Source organism: Emiliania huxleyi (genome assembly GCF_000372725.1).
Source record: "Emiliania huxleyi CCMP1516 unplaced genomic scaffold EMIHUscaffold_662, whole genome shotgun sequence".
Lineage (NCBI taxonomy): Eukaryota > Haptophyta > Isochrysidales > Noelaerhabdaceae > Emiliania > Emiliania huxleyi.
The window spans coordinates 3,138-21,158 of record NW_005197036.1 but is presented as its reverse complement, the minus strand read 5'-3'; the positions used below and the strand labels follow the sequence as shown (position 1 = coordinate 21,158).

At 63.8% G+C, this 18,021-nt stretch overlaps 4 protein-coding genes across 4 annotated transcripts in view; 3 read left to right on the top strand and 1 right to left on the bottom strand.

Moving 5' to 3' along the window:
- Positions 1-3,305: 3,305 nt before the first annotated feature.
- On the top strand, positions 3,306-4,952 carry EMIHUDRAFT_248390 (hypothetical protein; the record flags this gene model as incomplete). The annotated part of the gene is made up of 2 exons (XM_005762752.1): positions 3,306-3,419; positions 3,567-4,952. The coding sequence occupies 2 exons, from the start codon at positions 3,306-3,308 to the stop codon at positions 4,950-4,952; spliced, it is 1,500 nt and encodes a 499-aa protein (XP_005762809.1).
- Positions 4,953-5,896: 944 nt separating this feature from the next.
- EMIHUDRAFT_248389 (hypothetical protein) lies at positions 5,897-7,671 on the top strand (the record flags this gene model as incomplete). The annotated part of the gene is made up of 2 exons (XM_005762751.1): positions 5,897-7,260; positions 7,551-7,671. 2 exons carry the CDS (start codon positions 5,897-5,899, stop codon positions 7,669-7,671), a joined length of 1,485 nt encoding a protein of 494 aa, XP_005762808.1.
- A 6,186-nt stretch (positions 7,672-13,857) lies between these two features.
- Positions 13,858-15,563, top strand: EMIHUDRAFT_248385 (hypothetical protein; the record flags this gene model as incomplete). The annotated part of the gene is made up of 6 exons (XM_005762750.1): positions 13,858-14,445; positions 14,635-14,792; positions 14,839-15,012; positions 15,085-15,166; positions 15,239-15,386; positions 15,454-15,563. 6 exons carry the CDS (start codon positions 13,858-13,860, stop codon positions 15,561-15,563), a joined length of 1,260 nt encoding a protein of 419 aa, XP_005762807.1.
- EMIHUDRAFT_459854 (hypothetical protein) overlaps positions 15,534-18,021 on the bottom strand; it is a gene marked incomplete at its 5' end in the record, with an annotated part of 3,824 nt that continues 1,336 nt past the window's right edge. Inside the window, 5 exons of the mRNA XM_005762749.1 lie at positions 15,534-16,689; positions 16,757-16,792; positions 16,935-17,395; positions 17,572-17,615; positions 17,675-17,760. Coding sequence (XP_005762806.1) covers positions 15,883-16,689; positions 16,757-16,792; positions 16,935-17,395; positions 17,572-17,615; positions 17,675-17,760 — 1,434 coding nt within the window. The 3' untranslated portion in view covers positions 15,534-15,882. The remainder of the gene's footprint in view (positions 16,690-16,756; positions 16,793-16,934; positions 17,396-17,571; positions 17,616-17,674; positions 17,761-18,021) is intronic.

Genomic DNA, 18,021 nt, shown 5'->3' with positions numbered 1-18,021 from the left:
CAGCGTGCTGCTCCTTGCACGAACACGTCGCGCGAAGACGCGTAGCAGTCGAGGCCGCGTGGTTCGAGGCAGCCCTAGTACCTGGTACGCGCAAAAAGAATTTCGGGGGTGCAACACAACTTGAAATTACGGCGGATGTGTCCCTGATCGTCCTTACAAGATCCTGCTCGTGCAGGTGGGGACCCTGTCCTTCTCCCACCCCTCGTTTGGCGTGTACGTTGTATTTATTTATTTATTTATTACGGCGGATGTAAACCGCCAGTGGCAGTTATAAGTTGCGGCCGTCGCCGCGGCTCGTCTCTGCCGCGGCGGCTGCTGCGCGCTCGCAGCGGCGCCGCTCTCTCGAGCGACGGCTGGCGCCGCGGCTCGCCGCCGACGCGCACTGCGCTCGCACGACCATCCACGGCGTGGCGTGCGCGGTGCTGCGCGCCGCTCTGCGAGCGCTTCTGCGGGCGCCTCATGCTGCACTGCTGTACATCATCCTGCACTGCTGGATTGGACTGCGTTGGTCCTCGAGGAGACTGCGCGGTGCTCTACGCGGAGGTCTGCGAGCGTCGATCGCGCACGGCAGGCGGATTGCGGGCTGCGTGAGAGCGGCAGGCGCTCTTCTCTCTCTGGTGCTGCTGCTGCTGCTGCTGCTGCTGGTGGTGCTGATGGCGCTGATGCTGCTGCTGGTGCGGCGCGGCTCTGCGACTCGGATCACCGCGCGCGTCGCTGGAATCTGACGCGGTGGGCGGCGTCGAGAGCGGCAGCGGTGGCGGCTCGAGGGTGGAGGCGGTGGCTGGAGGCTGTGGTGGACTTTGAGTTTATTTAGGGGTCGAGTACGCGGGCCGCCGGCGAGCTGCTGCCGCGCATGCTGCGCTGTGGGCTTAGCCATCGTGTCCTGAGTACGTCGCCGACGCCACCTGCCGCTCGCCGCTGCCTTGGACTTCCCTGCCATCAGGCAAACACACAGACACACACACACAAACACACACACGTTATTAATCGGGTAATAATTATTAAATATTAATCCTCGGGCGGCGGAGCGGCGCGGCGGCGGGCAGCGCGAGGCGGCGGCGCGGCGAGGCAGCGGGCGGCGCAGGGCGGGGCGGCGCGGCGGCGGATGGGGTAATTAATTATTTGTTAATTCATTATTACTTAATAATCATCGGGCGGCGGCGCGGCGCGGCGGCGGGCGACGCTGAGCGGGGCGGCGCGACCATCTGCACTGACCTCGGTCTCTGGCCGCTGCGAGCAGGGCAATGGTCGCGCCGCCCTCGACTCAAGGGGCTGCCTTCCACACGCCGCTGCTCAGGCTGGGGGAGGGGGGGAGACCTCCTGTTCCTCGCGGAACGGGAGCAGGCCCCTCCTTGCCCGGTCTGCGAAGCAGGGCGGTGGTCGTGCCATCTTGGCTTCACAACGAGCACGCCGCAACCGTCGCCGGCGCGCGACACGTTCCCGTCAGCAGGACTGTCCTGGTCGAGAGTGTGTGCCGCCAAGGCGGGACCACTCGGGGACAGTGCCGACGGGACGCGGCTCGAAGGGCGTGGCTCCGCAGCGCGACTGGCACTCGTCGCAGAGGCCTCGCATTCGACAAGTCGGGAACGGCTCTACCCGCAACTTTCTCGCTAACACGCGCGCACCGCCGAGCCTGGGGCGGGCGCGCTGCGGTCGCACGTCTAACTTCGTCATAGTGCCACGACGTGCGGCCTAGATTTAGCCCACGCGCCTCTGCTCGCAAACACTCACCCATTTGATTGTCACTGTCCGTGAGTGCGAGATTAGGGCTAGCCGCAGGCAGCTAGCCCGTGAGGAGAGCGTCCATAGACACCTCACTTAGACCCCACACACGGTCTCGTCCGTGCCTCGCCGGCCGGAGAGATTGCTAGAGGTGGAGCATGCTGCTCTAGCCTCACATGTCACTTCCTGTCGTCTGTTGTTTGTTGTGCCCTTGTTTGTTTCTCTTGGCACCTTGGAGTGCTGGGGGGGGCGACAGGGAGGATGTGGCCTTGAGTTATGTGTACGCCAACTCAGGGTGTGTGGCAGCCAGCTGGCTGTGTGTCTTGTGAGCTTGTTTGTGTCTGTGTGTCGCTCGTGCGTGTCGTCATGTCATCTGTCTAGCGTCCACCCATACCGCGTTGGTGTCCAGTCCGAGCCTGGCTGTTCTTCACCTTTCTACCTACCTACCTACAACTCTGTGGAACTCTAACACTCACACATCATTTGGGGCCTGGAGCCCTGTTCACGCGCGCGCGAGACGTGCAGACAGGGTTGCCAGGTGAGAGCGAATGGCGCGGTTCACGCCTCGCACAACAGAGAGAGGGAGAGATGCGCTCTGCATCTCGCTGTCTCTCTCTCTCTCTCCCAAAAGGCAAGCCCCGTGCCCAGCTGCCCACCGAGGAATTCTTGCTAATCCACAAAAGGCAAGCGGGCGACGGCCCTTATTTTTGTTTTTAGGTTTGTTGTTGGCAAATCAAGGGCTCCGGCTGGTAGTCGACAAGCTGCCGAGCGCAAATCACTCTGTGTGACACATTTCTTGTTGGCTTCTAAAAATCTCTCTCTCAAATCAAGACACAGAGCTCACACAAAATCACAGTGGGTGGTAAGCGAACGAGTCACTTAACAGGGGTCGATTAGTGCGGGCCACCCTGTCCAGAGGCGGAGGTGCCTTTCTGGGATCTTGCGATCGAGTCTATGCAACCCTCGGCCACGCTCTCCTTTCGTGGCTGATAAGCATTCGCAGACCAGGCGATGGAGATGGCGGGGAGCACGGATGTGACTGCTCACCAAGGCCGAGGGGGGCACGACGCGCACCGACCCTTCACGAACCGAAAGGCCGTGCCCGGCGTGCAAGGGGCACGGTAATCCGGCACGTGTTGGGCGCCCCATTCCGTATGGCGGCTAGGTCGGCTCAGGGCCCCGTCCACTTCCCTCCCACTTGGCGCGTGAAGATGAAGAAGATGCCACCCAGGCCGGCCAGGGCAAGGGCGGAGGGCGAGAGCGGAGGGCGGAGGGCTGGGCGGAGGCAAGGGCGGGCGGAGGGCGAGAGATTTTTTTTTCGTTGGCCGAAGCCTCGTTGGCCGAAGCCTCGGTGGCCGAAGCCTCGGTGGTGGCCGAAGCCCTTATTGGGCCGTCGAAGATGCCACATACTCCTCCGGCCAGGCTCCTCGTCCTCGCGGGGGAATGCGCACCCCACGCAAAAAGAAAGGAAAGGAAACGTAAAGCTCCACCGCGTCAGTGCCTGAGGCGGCTCGGTCGCAGTCGCTCGTCCAAAAAGCAACAGTATGCAACGCCGCGCACTCGTCTTGCTTGGAGCGGCCGCGATGGCGCTGCTCCTCGTCAACTGGTTGTGCTGGCGCCCGATCCCATCCGACACAGAAACGTTGGCTCGGCGCATGGCCGAGCTCGAGCAGCAAAACCAGCAGCTAGCCTCGCTGGTTCACCGCCTAAAACAACAGAGGCAGCAACCGCCGCCGCCGCCGCCGCCGCCGTCGCCGCCGCAGTCACAGTCGCAGCCGCAGCCGCAGCAGCAGGAGCCCGCGCCAACTCATGTCTCCACGTCGAGCAGCGCCGTTATCCGCGAGACCACCGCCACCGTTGTGGCAATCCTGGGTATTACCACAGGGGCCTGGAAGCGCGCGGCGCGCGACCTGCTTCGAGAGACTTGGATGGCGTTCCCAAACGTGGTGCGCGGTCCGACACGCCCGGCAACCTCAGGCGGCGTTCGTGCCTTCTTCGTGATGGGGGAGATGGACGAGCTCGGAGCGCCACATGCCAGGGCGGTGCTGGAAGAGATCGAGGACGAGCAGCGCAGCCATGGCGACGTGGTCCTGTTCCCTAGGGTAAGAGAAACTCACCCGCCGGGAGAGAAGATGTTTGCCTTTTTCGAGATGTGCGCGGGCATGTCGGCTTTGTTTTGCATCAAATCCGACGACGACGCTTACGTGCACACAGTTCGATTGGAGACCAACTTGAGGGCGCTTCTACGTCAGCACGCGCACGAAATGATATACGCCGGCAATACGCTTTGGTCGGGGTATTTTCCAAATCGGCTATCAGTCTGCGCTTGGCCGGCGATGGGTCCGGCGAGCCTGTACAATGAAGATTGGAAGCGTGAAAATTGCAGCGCTCGCGGAGCTGTTGGGCCCTTCCCATTTGCGGTCGGCACCTTCGAAGTGTTGTCGATGCCGTTGACTCGATGGGTGACTACCCAGCCCGAGACGCAGCGCTTCGTCCAGCGCGCCCGCAGCTTCCTTCCCCCGGTGTGGATCATGGGAGAGGACACCGCGCTCGGGATGTGGGTTCACACGTCGCCGTTCCCGATCACCGCGCTGCATTGGGGATGGGGCAAGATTCACGACTTGTGCTCCGGCTGCGCCTTCACGCAGGCGCAGCGCAACTGGAACCCGCTGACGGCCACATCTGTCGTTGTGCACATCAAGTATCGCCTGAGGTGTGACGGGGACGAGCAAAGCGCCGCGTGCCAAGCGAAGCGCCGTGAAGGCTTTGCCAAGAGCATAACGCAGTTGCACGCTAACGTGAGCCGCGTGTGCGATGCCGGCTGTGAAGAGAAGGTCTTGCCTTTTGAGGTCCAGTCTCTCGAGGACCTGTGCGGCCGCAGCGCGAGGATCGGCAGCATCTACTCAAAATGCAAATCGATCGCCACGACCTCTAACAGCACGAAAGCGAGCCCGCCGCCGCCACCGGACGCACTGCTGGATGCCAATGCCAGCTCGACGCCGTCAGCCTTAATCTCTGCCGCCGATGGCCTCTTGGACCAGGTGCTACAAGCTTTGGAGCGCTCAGGCGTCCATGCTGTCGTGCGCGACACACCGGCCGTGCTGAGCCGCTGCGGGGAAATCTTACGGATCGCCTCGAACTTTGCGAGTGGCTACCAGTGGATTGCCGTGTGCGATCACATTTGCAAATCCGTCGTGTGTTGGGCGCAGCCTAGTGCGCACCCCGACTAAAGGCGATTTTTCAAATTACAATCACTTGCGGTCTGCGCGCGCTCTGTCTCTCTCTTGCCGAATACCTACGCGGGGCACGACGGAATGCGGCTTGCGGGAAAACAAAAAGTGGAGGTTCGGCGGACGCGGCTCATGATTGTGCCCACAGTGCACAGATGATGACAGTCATCGACACAGGCGGGAAGAGTTGTTCCCTGAGGAGCGACTTCTGGGAGTGCGGAGTGGGTGGGTGAGTCGAGACGTGTGAGAGGCGTCTCCAATGCAGCTCCAATGTCGACGCGCAAGAGCCTTCGATTCGTGAACTGTCACTGTACTGGCGTGCGATTTCGGGCCCAAGTTTTGACCGCGCAAGACAAAGGGTGGCTAAGGGCTCTGCCCGCAAGGAAGGCGCCCGCGTCGCCGACGCGGTACCATTGACTAATCCCGGAATACACACCCACACGACCAAATAGCGAAAATCCGAAGACCGTGCAAAAACCACGGAATCTGAGACGAAGAACGGTAACAAGTGTTTGGCTCTAACTCCATAACATGGGCGATCCGGCGCTTCCTTCGATTGGACGGACGAAATGATCGCGGAAAAGCGGGACCGCCATCGGGGGTTCAGCATATGCTACCAGGTCACAGTATGGGTTCATGAGTTGTACTGAGTGTGTGTGCTGTTGGGTCGTCTGTTCTCGTGTTCTGCCACTCACTGACACTGGACTTTGTGTTTTTGTCCTGGCGTGTTTCCTCTCCAACCACCCATGGACGTGCCTCGCCTGCTCCCCCCTTGGAGATCTTGGGGCGTGCCGGCGTGGGGTACCTTCGGCCTGTCAGACTTGCGGGCGCTACCGCGAGGGTGCGTCCCATTCAACACACTCTCGTTCCGTCCGCGCGCGCAACGTCGCGCCCCAGGTCGGGGCCGGCAACGTCGGGCGCCCCAGGCAGGGGCCGGTGCGAGCATGGAGTCCAGCGGCACGACCGCGACCATGCGGCCGGGCGCGCGTTTGCTCCTCTCCTGCCTTGCCGCCGGGGTGCTGCTCGTGCTCGGACAGCTCCTGCGGCCTGCGCCGGCAAAATTGTGGCTGCCTGATTTCCTCCTTCCAAGCATGTGGGGCTTTGTTGACGCCGCCGCCGAGGGCGGCAACGAGAAGGTCGGCAAGGTGGTGTACGGCCAGGATGGTGTGCCAGCTCTGCGCGTCGCCTATGACGGCCACGGCACCTGCACGCTCGCGGACGGCCGCTTCGAGCTCTACGATAGCAAGTGGGTCGACCCCGATGCGGACAGGGATCCCAACGCGCCGGCGGCGATGGGGAGGCGGATGCAGGTGCAGATGGGGGGCTCCGCCCCCGGAATGTACCCAGACGACCCCTACTCGTACTCGTGCTCGCCCGAGAGCTCCTACGTAGTCCAGGACACGCCTGTCAACGGCGCCTTCGGTGCGATCGCCGACATATGGTACTTGGTTCACAAGGTGGACGAGTACTACTCCACACAGGTTGGGGAGAGTGTGATGTGGTATGAGCCGACAAAGGTTTACGCCCACTACCGACTCGGCATGCACACTCAGATGAACGCTGATTGGCACACCCTCGGCTCCGATGGCCCCACCTTCTCCGTGGTCATCTCTGACTTCAAGACGAAGGACGGAAGCGACGACCCGGAGCACTACGGCGGCATCGCTCCCGATCTCCTCGCGCACGAGCTGACTCACGGCTACAATGCGTACCGAGTGTGGCGAGGGCCGTGGGGCGAGGTGATGAGCGACATCGGCGGCGAGGCTTTCGAGGCCTGGCTCAAGGGCAAGGCTGACTTTATCCGAGGGCCGGAGACCTGCCGCCTCGCCTCGTGCACCGTCGCTGAGGTGGAGGAGCCGGAGCTGGACATGAAAGGCCCCATCGTGGGAGACCTCGTGGCAACGGCGGAGAAGGAGGCGCACGCGGGGGCGCTCTTGCTGGGGCGCATTTTTTACCACTCGATCCAGCCGGTAGAGGGCTTGGTGCCGCCCGAGGGCTGGGTGACGTGCCCCACCAAGATGTACAAGGTGTGGATCGAGGCGTCCAAGGTGTGGATCGCGGGCAAGCCCGTCCTGAGCGAGTCTGGCGGGACGCTAACTAGCCCGCAGTGGGTGGAGCTATACAACCACAAGTACTTTGCGGAGATCCTCGTCGAGACGGCGAGGGCGATGCTCATCCCGCGGCAGGCGAGCTTCATCGAGGAGAGCCTGAGGGCGATCAATGCGTACAGCCAAAAGCTCGCCCCCTCAACGTCAACCTCGCTCATCCACGCGGGCTCGACGCCATCCACGATGCGATCGATCTCTTGGTGGCCACTCTGACGCACGGAAGGCGGCGGGGCGAAGGCGATGGCGTGCGCGAGACTTTGCGCGAGCGAGTACAGTTGTTTTTCGAGACTCTCTCAAGGACGGAATTTTGACGCTTTGCCATGAGGGGGGTTTCACGGCGTCGGCGGTCGTGGTTTTGCTTTTTTTGGTGTTCATTGTTCGGTCTTTTCGGAATTCGCCACATAAAACGCCCACACACTGCTCTGACCGAGTATATGACTCATATCTCGCAGTCTCCCCCGGCCGGCCTATCGTCGGCTATCTCTCTCAGTCATCCCTCGAGCGCCCCGCCGACCGCCTCCGTCACCGCCGCTACGAGGCGCGACGCCTCGCACGAGAGTGACCGCGCCCAGCGATCGGAGACGAGCCGATCGTCGCTCGGCCGCAGCTGACCTCGAAGGCGTGCGGAGCGCGACTGTTGGTGTCGGGGCGGCCGTCATGTGGCGAGGAGGGAGGACGACAAGTGCGCGTCGTACTGGTCGCTCTTCATCGGCCAGTCGAGCGGCACTCAAGTCGAGACCGAAGCAAAGCATGTCGGGTTTGAGCCATAAAAAGGGGCGTTGTCGAGGTTCTCGAGGTGGATATCCTTTGGCCGCGTTGGGTAGCGAGGATTGGTGTGACGCGATCCACGCAGGCGTGGACCGTGGTTTCTGACGGCCGACCGTCAGACAGTGCACGGAGTTGCCCCTTCTCCGACTGCCCCGCCCGGCTAGTTCCCGAGGTCGTCGGGTGTGACCCCTTCGTCCCCCGAGACCTAGCGCGGGTGGGTTGGAGGGGGCTCGCTGCAAGGAAGGGCGGTGTAAGTAGCCGATCCCCGTAGTCCGCCCACTCCTCCCCATCGGGCCGCATAAGCGGCCTCGCCTCAAAAAGGGGGGTAACTGGGCGGCCAAATTCACCTCGCGGGACTACTTATGTTTTCGTAAACGTAGTCGTGGCCCCCCGCTACGTCGCACGAGTGCCAATCAAGTCGCACCTCTCTTCTTCAGCGAATGCAGCGGCAGCACCACGTCAGAGGCCGGGCCGACTGGGGACCTGCATGCCCAGCCATGCCCCCCACTCCCCACCCGCTTGGATCGATCAGCTGACAGCTCCACCAGCTCCCACCACCGCGTGTCGTGTCATGAAGCATGATAGATAGACAGACAGAAAGCATTTGTCACCGGCGCAGCTGAGATCTCTGCGGGCAGGCGCGGATTCACGTTTTATTAATAAAAGAGTCATGTGTGTGTCCCTTGTTGTTTCCTTTTTATTTTACTCCTTTGTATCAGTCCTCCTTTTTTCTGAAGGTGTAGCAAAAAAAGAAAAAACAATCGACAATCAAGCACCGCACAACAATGCGTGCCGCTCTCCTGCTTCTCGCCACGCACACGGCCGCGGCCGCAACCCTCCAACCCACGGTCAAGCCAGCGCTCGCCCAGAACCACAAACTCCAGCTTGCGCCCGATCCCGTGGCCACAATCGTCACCCTTCGGGGCGGCGCTTCGCTCGGGCCTATCACTCCGACGGTGGGCGCGTGGCTCCAAGTCGTGCTCGAGGCCTACGTGCGTGCTCCCTCACACTTGCTCCCTCACGCGTGCTCCCTCACGCGTGCTCCCTCACGCGTGCTCCCTCACGCGTGCTCCCTAACGCGTGCGCCAGCAGCAGCAGCTGACCCCCGACGCCTGCCCCGCGCCTGCCCCAGTTCCTCGCGCTGATGTCTGGCAACCTCAAGTTTCTGCCCGCGCTGCCCTTCATGGGCGGCGACCCCTACGCCAAGTACGGCTGGACCGAGACCGCGTCCACCAAGCCGCTTCAGACCCAGTTTGCGGGCGCAATCGGCTACCTCCTCTCGATTACCTTTGCAGCGACATACTGGTGTGTCAGCCGCCGCCCTTGGCCCCGCCGCCCCCTCTCTCTCCTCCGTCCAAGCCCGCCCATGCGCGACGGCCAAGCTCGAGACGACACCCGCACTCTTGCCGCTTCAGAACATTCTCTTCCATCATGACACTGCAGGGGCGACGCCGCAGCGCACGTCAACGTGTGCCGCGGCTCCATGCTTGCGTGGTTGGTCGGCGGCCCGATTTCCTTTTTCTATCACGCCGAGGTTTATTCTTTTAGGCTCCATGCTCGCGTGGTTGGTCTGCGGCGGCGTCTTCTTCGGGCAGCTTGCTAAGGGCACCACCAAGTTCACCGAGGGCAACGTCATGTGCGCCCTGCGCACCCGCGCCCTTCTCCTCCTTTTCTGTGCTCCCTTCTGGAACCGTCGCTGACCGTCTCCCCCGCCCCTGGCACCTGCGCCGCAGGTGCGTCGTGCTGCCTCTCCTCTTCGGCTACCTCGGCTTCGCGTGAGGCGGCGCGAGAACAGTACGACGGTGGGAGCTGGAACTCTGGAAGGTTCTCTCAGCGTCGGACAAGGCGCGGGGAGCTAGCGGGACCACAGCTGGCGTGGGGCTGAGTAGGGTGGGATCGAGTAGGTTGATAGGATACGCAGACCTCGGAGTCGCAACTCGCTACTTCGGACTTGCGGCGTACTTTCCGGTGTTTTTGCAAATCGAAGAAGGCCGCCTAGAGGGTGCGGACCCTGAGTTGAGAACAGGGGTTGTGCGCCAAGCCCTCCTGCTCGGCTCCAGCGAGTAGACAAGTGTTACCATCAACAGAGGAGAAGGATATGACCTCAGGGCTGATGTGACCAAGCGCTGGTAGCGTGGTTTTACCTCACACCCATGGTCTCACAGTGTGCCGGCAGTCGCCGAGCAGTGTCGCTCACACAAGCCGCAGCACAAGTGACTGAGGGCCAGTGAGGGCGAGCCCATCGCTGTCACAGCTGTGGCAGCCGCACAGTAGGCTGTGCCAACTGTGCAGAGCGTATGAGCAGCAGAGGAGCTGCTCTCCAGGCTTCAGGCGCAAAGAGCTGCATGCCACCGAAAGCGCTGTCGAGGTTCGCCGAGCGCGGCGAAATCGGGGGACGCCGTCACCGACGAGCGCGTTGGAGTATTCACTCCGGACAAAGACGGGTAGACGCACACGAGCCGCGGTCGTCTACCCGTCATAGCGGCGAGGCGCGGGACCGTCTGTGGCGAAGTGGGTCGCGTCCCCCGATTTCCTCAACTCAGGGTCCGCTCCCCGTAACACAGACGACCTAGACGACGGGTGCCGAGAGAAGTGCCGGGCCGAGAGGCGCCGGCCGCCGCGGCGGGCGGACACGGCTCACGGGACAGTCGGGGAGTCGCCGCGCGGCCGATTCGAGATTTTCAATTTATTTCGGGAATTGTTGCGTCCCCTCACCGCTATATGCCGAACATCAAGCACGCCCACCGCAATCATCACATCGGAGCTGCTACAGCCGAGATCGCGCGAGATCGAGATCGCGAGATCGCGGCAGCGCCTCTCTGCTGCAGCCTCAGCCTCTCGCTCTCCGCTCTCGCTACGGCTAGATTGCTCGGCCGAATGGGTAGCCGAGATTAGCCAAAAAAACCGCGGAGGCGTGCAGCAGTCTCGGAAGGCATCTTCCAGCCCAAAGAAATCCTGCGGCCGCATGCGGACAACACGGGCGGCGCCTTCCTGTCGCGAGCGTCGCAGCCGATGGAGGTGAGAGCGGCGGCGGCGGCGGCGTCAGCGAGATCTCTGGATGCTGCGGACGACGACGCGCCGTCTGCAGCGCCGCGCAATATTGCAGCCATCCGCCCGGCGGCGCGGCACCCGCCTGGCCCGCCGGCGACGGCCTCGTAGAGCTGCTCGTCGACGCGGAAAAACCGGCGGACGGAGGCCCACGGCACGGAGCGCTTAAACTCCTCGAGGCGGTCCCAGCCGTAGCGTGCGTCGCCTGCGCGCAGCGGCTCGAGCTCGGTGCGGTTGAGCATCGGTCCGATCGCGCGAAGCAGCCGATCGTGCGAGTCCAGCGTGCACACCGCCCAGTGGCGCGAGGCCTCCGTGATGCCGTGGATCATCCGCCGCTGCCGGCTGGGCTCGCTAAAGTAGTACGTGACGGGCGTGGTGGCCGCCTTGTCGAACGAGTGGTGCAACTGACGAAACCAGCCGGCGCGGAGTAACGTGCTCACCGTCGCGGTGGGCGAGCAGCCGGCCGATCGCGCGCCCGCGCCGCTGCAGTACTGGGAGACGGCCGAGTAAAACCACGCCGATGGCTCCCGCACGCTTGCGACGAAGGCGGTGCAGTCCAGGCTTCGGCGCCATTCCGGGCTCCGCTCGGGTAGCCGCCGCAGATTGTGAACGTGCATCTCGGCGACGACGACGCGGCTTTTCTCGAGGCAGGCGCCGCCCTCGCCGAAGCACATGCAAGGCGGCTGCGAGAGGCCGCGCAGGATTTCTCGCTCCCTAGGGCCCGTGGTGCCGATGTTGCAAGTGGGCACCTGCGCACGAGAGAAGGTCGCAAAGGCCGACACGCCGCCCGCCTTCGGCACGTGCACGTAGACGATGCGCGGCGCGCACAAGCCGCGATCAGCTGTCGTCGCCACATACATGAACATGAGCCTGTCGGAGTCCGTACCCCTCCCCCCGTACCCCTCCCCCACCTTGGGCCGCCGATCGAAAGGTCTGATCTCCAAAATGAGCTCTCGGCCTGCCGCGCGCGGCGCCCCGCCCCTTTTGCGCAGCTTATATAAACTTCATGGCCCTCCAAATTCGGGTCGGAGCGTAGCGGAGTGGGCCCCGACCGAGTTTGAAAAAGGCGACGGACGCTTGCGTCCTATTGCAATAGCCTCCAACAACGCCTCCCCGGCCAGAGGGGCCCCCGGAGGGATGCTCAACCGCCCCACGCCACGCCGCTTGCGGCGGTCCTATTCCCAGCTAAGCTAAGGGGCCACTTCTGATTTTTTGTGTGAACTCGACCCCTCCCTCCTCGTCAGCAGGTCACGGTCAACCGCACCTCCGCGCCTCCTGACCGCGCCGCTGTAGCCGCAGCCACTCCCATCGGTGTGAACATTCCTACACCGAGCAGCAGGGAGCAACTCGAGATCCCTCGAGAGTTCACGCGGAGTCGGCTGGGGCTATGACCAGACAGACCGCGCCTAAACCTCGTGAACGCCGCGCCGCCGCGTTTCTGTTGCGTCATTTGCGCCGCGCCATATGGCCGGGGAACCGCTGCTGCCGCGAGAGGACGTGATCGCGTACGCCGCATCCAAGCGTAAAAATGAGGACGCGCCCTTCACGGCGACCACCACCATCACCCCCTCCTCCTCGTCGGGCGACGCCAAGGCGGGCGGGTACAAGCAGCTGCTAGAGGAGGGCGAGGAGCCGCCTGCGGCGGCGCGGGGTGGCGTGTGGGGCGCCTTTGACGCGGCGCGGCAGTGGGTCGGCGACGTGGTTGGCAGCGCGTACGAGTATGTCAATAAGCGGTGCGGCATCGAGACAAAGATCCGGCAGGCGCGCAGCTGTGCGCGCATATCGATTCGCAAATGCGTGCCGGCGCCGATCCAGAAGCGACTCCCCTGCTTTGGGTGGATCGACGAGGCGCTCAAGCCAGGCCCCATGTACGACGACGAACCCAAAACGCTCGAAGGCGCGAGCAAGGCCGCGCGAAATACACATGCGGCGAGAAGCAAGATGAGAGACCCCCCCCCCCCCTAGCAGCAGGGACGGGCTTAGTTAGAAGTGCAGGGGGGGTAGCGAAGCGAGCAGTGTGTGCGGCCGCTCTTGTTGTTCCGCCGGCCTAACGTTAGCTACTGTTGTTTGGGGAGCTTCACTGTTGTCGTCTGTTGTTACTCTTAACACTAGCAACACTGTTTTCAGCTCCCAACACGTTAAACAGCTCTAGCTGTGAGAGGGGCGCGTGAGGGGACGGATTGAAGATCCCTCGGCACACCAAGAAGTAAGATCGTGCAGGGCGGGGACACGTGTCCCTAAAAGTAAAGCTAAATCCCATCTCGTCTCAGAGTTTGACCGTTTTATTTATGTATTATGTGAGGTGGGTAAAAAGGAACCTGTCCCTAAATCCCATCTCGTCTCAGAGTTTGACCTTTCATTTATTTATTTCTCCTATGCCACGTGGCTGTGTGTGTGTGTTTGGGTTTCTATGTTTGCGATTGGATTTTGGATTTTCAGCTCTTTGTTTATTTATGTACAGGCACCGTGGTCAGAGAGGTGTGGCCCACTCGCTTGCTTTTTTCGCCGCTCTTCAGCCCTCCCGCCTCTGGCCTTACTAACTAGTACGAGACCGGAGGGCTACGTCCTACGAAGCTTTCACCTGGCCTTCACACTCCAAAACTCCAAGGGGCTGGGTGTGGCCACAAAATAGCTCAAGAGGCTTGTGAGCTGCGTGTGTGTGAGCTGTGAGACAGCATTGTCCTAGATTTCTGGGCGAGGGTGGTGGAGGCTTATCATCAAAGTAAGTGTGCCTCTCACAAGCACTGGACTGGGCAACTAAATGTCCAAGGGTCAACAGTGTACGACGAACGGTAGTTCCCGACCGTCAAAAGCATTGGTCGTCGTTACCGAGGGGCGTGCAATCTCCGACGTTGGCGCACGTCCAGGAAAGGACGTCCGGGTGGTCGAGACGGCGGGCGTTTCGGGGGCGCGAAAGCGCCGGGTTTCCTGGATGTTCAGTGCCCGCTTTCCCGAAGGGCCCGCCTCGCACGCCCTTCGGCATGTACACGCACCCCGCCAGCGGCGGCGGCTCCTCCTCGGAGCTAAATGGCAGCCAGCCAACGCCCCCGCCTGGCCGCTGGTCGTCTCGCTCCTCCCGGATCTCCGCGTTGGCCCTCACCCAGCACCTGTCAGACGAGCGGCAGTTCATTATGTCCGAGATGGCGCATCTAGTGGGCTGGTCGGGGCCTCTCGAGGAGACGCAGGCGCGGAAACTCCGCTCGCTGGACGACATGGTGACAGCGTACTACAGCCGCCGTGCCGCCTCCGCCAACGCGTCCCCGGGCCGGCAACGCGACAGCTCTCCGACCCCGCTTCCACATGACGCGCCTTCTCCTGGACCGGAAGGCAACCCGGCGTCCACGGATGAGAAGGGCGGTCTGCAGCGTGTTCCATCGGCAGCGCGGGCCGTGAATGAACTCGACGACCACACCGTCTTCCAGATGATTGTCGAAATCATGGACGAGCGGGATGTGGTGCGCAACAGGAGCAGCAGCTCGTCCCACCATGGCGATGCCGACTCGATGGGAGGGCCTCCCGGCATGGTCACCGACGAGTCGTGGGATGCATCACCGTCTGAAGAGGAGACAGTGGAGCCATGCGACAAGCGCCGACGCTCCGGGCCGGCAGTGGGGCTCACCGCCGCCGAGATGGCACCGGCACCAATGGGCCCCATTGCGGGCGACCCTTACCCGAGCGCAATGGCGGGAGAGCCTTACTACTACGCCGCCGCGCCGCCGGGCGGAGAGGTTGCTCCGTACGCGGTGTACGCTGGCGAGGGAGTGCCGTACTGCATGCCGCCGAGACCGCCTATGCCGCCGCCCGCGCCCGCACCGCCGGTTTCGGTCGAAGCTCTGCAGCCTGGCGGCGAGGGCGTGATACGCAGCAGGCCGCTGGCCGTAGAGAAGATGGGCGGCCCGGTGCCGGTGCCGGTCCCGTGGGCACCAATTTGACTCCCGCACCCGTCCTCGTGCTCGCCACAGGAAGCAGCGGGAGCGCCTCTTGCACCAGCACCAGCGCATAATGCAGCAGCGCCGGATGGCAGAGGCTGCGGCAAGGGCGCTGGTCCCCGCCAGCGAGAACGAGATGTTCACAGAGCCACCTATGCTCACCCCTCCGCCAAATGGGACCGGGCGCCAGCGGTACAAGTGCAAACGGTGGCCTGGCCCCACCCGCGGCGACTTCCGCCACTACCGCCCTGTGACTCGCCCATCGACGCTCACAATCAGGTGCGGCGCGCCGAAAAAGGGGCACAAGTGCACCGCGGTCGAGTTCGACTTCCAAACGGGACAGCCATTGCTTCCGAAGAAGGTGTGCGAGCTTCCGACCTGCCCGCTCACCACCACTTGCCTTTGACGATGCGCACCCGCGCCGAATCGACAGGACTGGAGCAGGGAGGAGGATGAGCTGATTGTGCGCGAGGTGGTGTCGAATGGTGGCCGTTGGCGCAACATCGCCAAGCAGCTGTCGGGCCGAACCGACGACGCCGTGCGCAATCGATGGAATCGCCTCAACTCGCTCATGGGCGGCGGTGGGCGCGCCTCCAAAGAGGAGAAACCTCAAGGATGGGGGGTGCACGCTGATGATCCTGGTAGCAGAAACACCCAAGGCCAAGCCAGCGAGGTCGTCGTCGAGCAAGGCGAAGGCCGTCGTGAGAAGCGTCAAGCGTGTGAAGCATGAGAGCAAGTCTGGTTTACTTAGAACTTAGCGTGTGCGAACCGACCGGTACTAGCATACTAGCGCTTGCTGGCAGGGGGGCCGCTCGCCGCGCTGCGCCTCTCTGGCGCCCATACGGCTTCACTGCCGCCCCCCCGCCCCGCGCCCCGCGCCATCCCCACATGGCCATCCCGCAGAACAACTCAAACGATCCGTGTGCAACCCCGAACCCGCCCCAAAGACGCTACCTGTACTCTGTACTCGAGAGAGGCAACTTACCCGCCTCCCCGCCCCTGGGAGAGAGGCGCCGGGTGGGTTGGAGTCGGCGCTGCCCGCTGCCGGCGCAAACTCCGCCGCAGCAGCCGCCACCCTCAGCCGTCGAACTCGAGTTCGCACACGACTACGTACTTCATCTGGATCTGCGAGACGTCGTAGACAATGTACTCGTTGTAGAGGAGAGCCGCCCGCGCCTTGCCGCCCTCCGCCTTTTGCAGCCGCGCGAAGTTGGCCTTCATGTACTCGGAGTCGCCCGCCTCGCCCATCGGCACGCGGATCGCGCCGCCCTCGATCGAGCTCGCGCCCCCGTCGGCGGGCGCGAACTTGCCCACGCCCCAAGTCGACGCCTTGCCCGCCTTCTTGCAGCTCTCCGCCGCCTCGTACTCTGCGTTGAGCCGCTCGTACTGCGAGCCGAGAGCGACGTCGCAGAGCAGCAGGACGGCGGTCGGGTTGGCGGAAGTGGCGCCGCAGTAGTTTGCCGACTTGGAGCTCATGTCTGCGAAGTAGACGCCCTTGCCAAACATGTAGCCCGTGACGGGCGCCTCGGGCGGCGCGATGCGCAGCCCCTGCGAGAGGATGCCCGCCCAGTTGGTCAGGCGCGAGCCGTGCCACAGCAGCTGCCGGTTGGCGAGCGACGCCTTGAAGCCCGGCTGCTCGGCCGCGCGCGAGACGGCGAGCACGTCCTTGACGTTGATCTTGTACGTGTCGTGCGTCGAGCCGTGCGTGTTGGCCGCGTACCGCCGGACCATCTCGTGCTCCGCCTCCGACGCCGGCGCGAGCCCGCACTGGAGTTGCGCGTACATAGCGTCGAGCGGGTGCTGCTCGGCGGCCGGGCCGAGGCTCTTCGAGAGCTTCTGCGACTCTTGCACCTGCAGCAGCGCCTCGACCATGTCGAGCTTGTCCTGTTCACAGTCACGCGCGTGTGAAGAGACGCTGTGCGCAGCGGCCCTCCCGCATGTCGAGCCCATCCTTGAGCATCGGCAGCGAGTCGATGACGGGCGGCACCTGCGGCAGAGGGCGAGGGCGAGGCTGGAGGGGGGGCGAGGCTGAGGGGCGAGGGCGAGGGCCAAGGAGTCCGCCCTTCTGGTGGCTCCGTCGGCCTCCGGGGGGGGGGGAGAGTTGCTCCGGGAGAGCGGCGGGAGGGCGCCTCGTCGAGGCCGAACTTGTGCGGGATCGTCGTGTAGAAGTGCGTCGTCAGCGTGAGCAGCCGGTGCTTCTGCTCGTCGCCGTCTGCCGCCGGCGTCTGCAGCTGCGTCGCGACGCGCGTGAGCGCCTCGTAGCCGCGCTTGATCTGCGCCGTCGAGATGGAGCCGAGAGGCATCTTTTCGAGGTCGACGTGCATCTCCTGTAGCTGCGCAGCCATCATCTTCTTGTCGCCGATCAGAGACACGAACCGCGCTACCGGCGGCGGCAGCGACGAGCCCATCGCGGAGCCGCTGGCCGACTTGCCGCCGCCGCCCGCCGCCGCCTCGCCCGTCGCCTCGTCGGAGAGCTGGCCCGGCAGCAGCGTGACCGCGTACCCGCTAGGGTGCTGCACCGGCGGCTCGCACCACTCAAAGTCGCACTTGGCGAGCTTCTTGAACTGTTCGCGAAACTCCTTCTTGGCGCCTGCGCGTGGGAGGGGACAGACGGGTCGCCGACGGTGCCCGATCTGCCCTATCCCGGCCCTATCCCGGTCCTATCCCGGTCCTATCCCGGTCCTATCCCGGCCCTGTCTCGGCGGCATCTCGGCGGCATCTCGGCGGCATCTCGCCGTCGAGGTCGACGCCGTGCTCGTGGACGACGTCCGAGTTGAGGTAGCCTGGCACCGACTTGCTCTTGCCTCCGCCTGACTTGCCGCCCGCGCCGCCGCCGCCGACGCGGCCCCACGCGCGGTAGACGCAATACGAGGAGCCCGTCTGCAGCAGCTGCATCTTGTAGTACTTGTTTGTGCCGTCGGCGAGGTCGACCGCGTTGAGGACCGAATGCCACGCCTGCCGCCGTTGCGGAGGGGGAGGGGTGGGAGGGAGGGCGCGGGCGGCGGCGGCGGCGGCGGCGGCGGCGGCGGCGGCGGCGGCAGCTGGTTGGCGGGCGGCGTCCTCGGGGCCGACGTCGACGAGGACGACGACGTCGACGTCGACGACGAGATGCCGACGTGATGCCGAGGTGATGCCGCCGAGGGGGCGCCGGAGGAGAGCCGGAAGAGGGCCGGCAGAGCGCCGGAATATCGGCGGCAGCGGGATGATCGTGCGCCG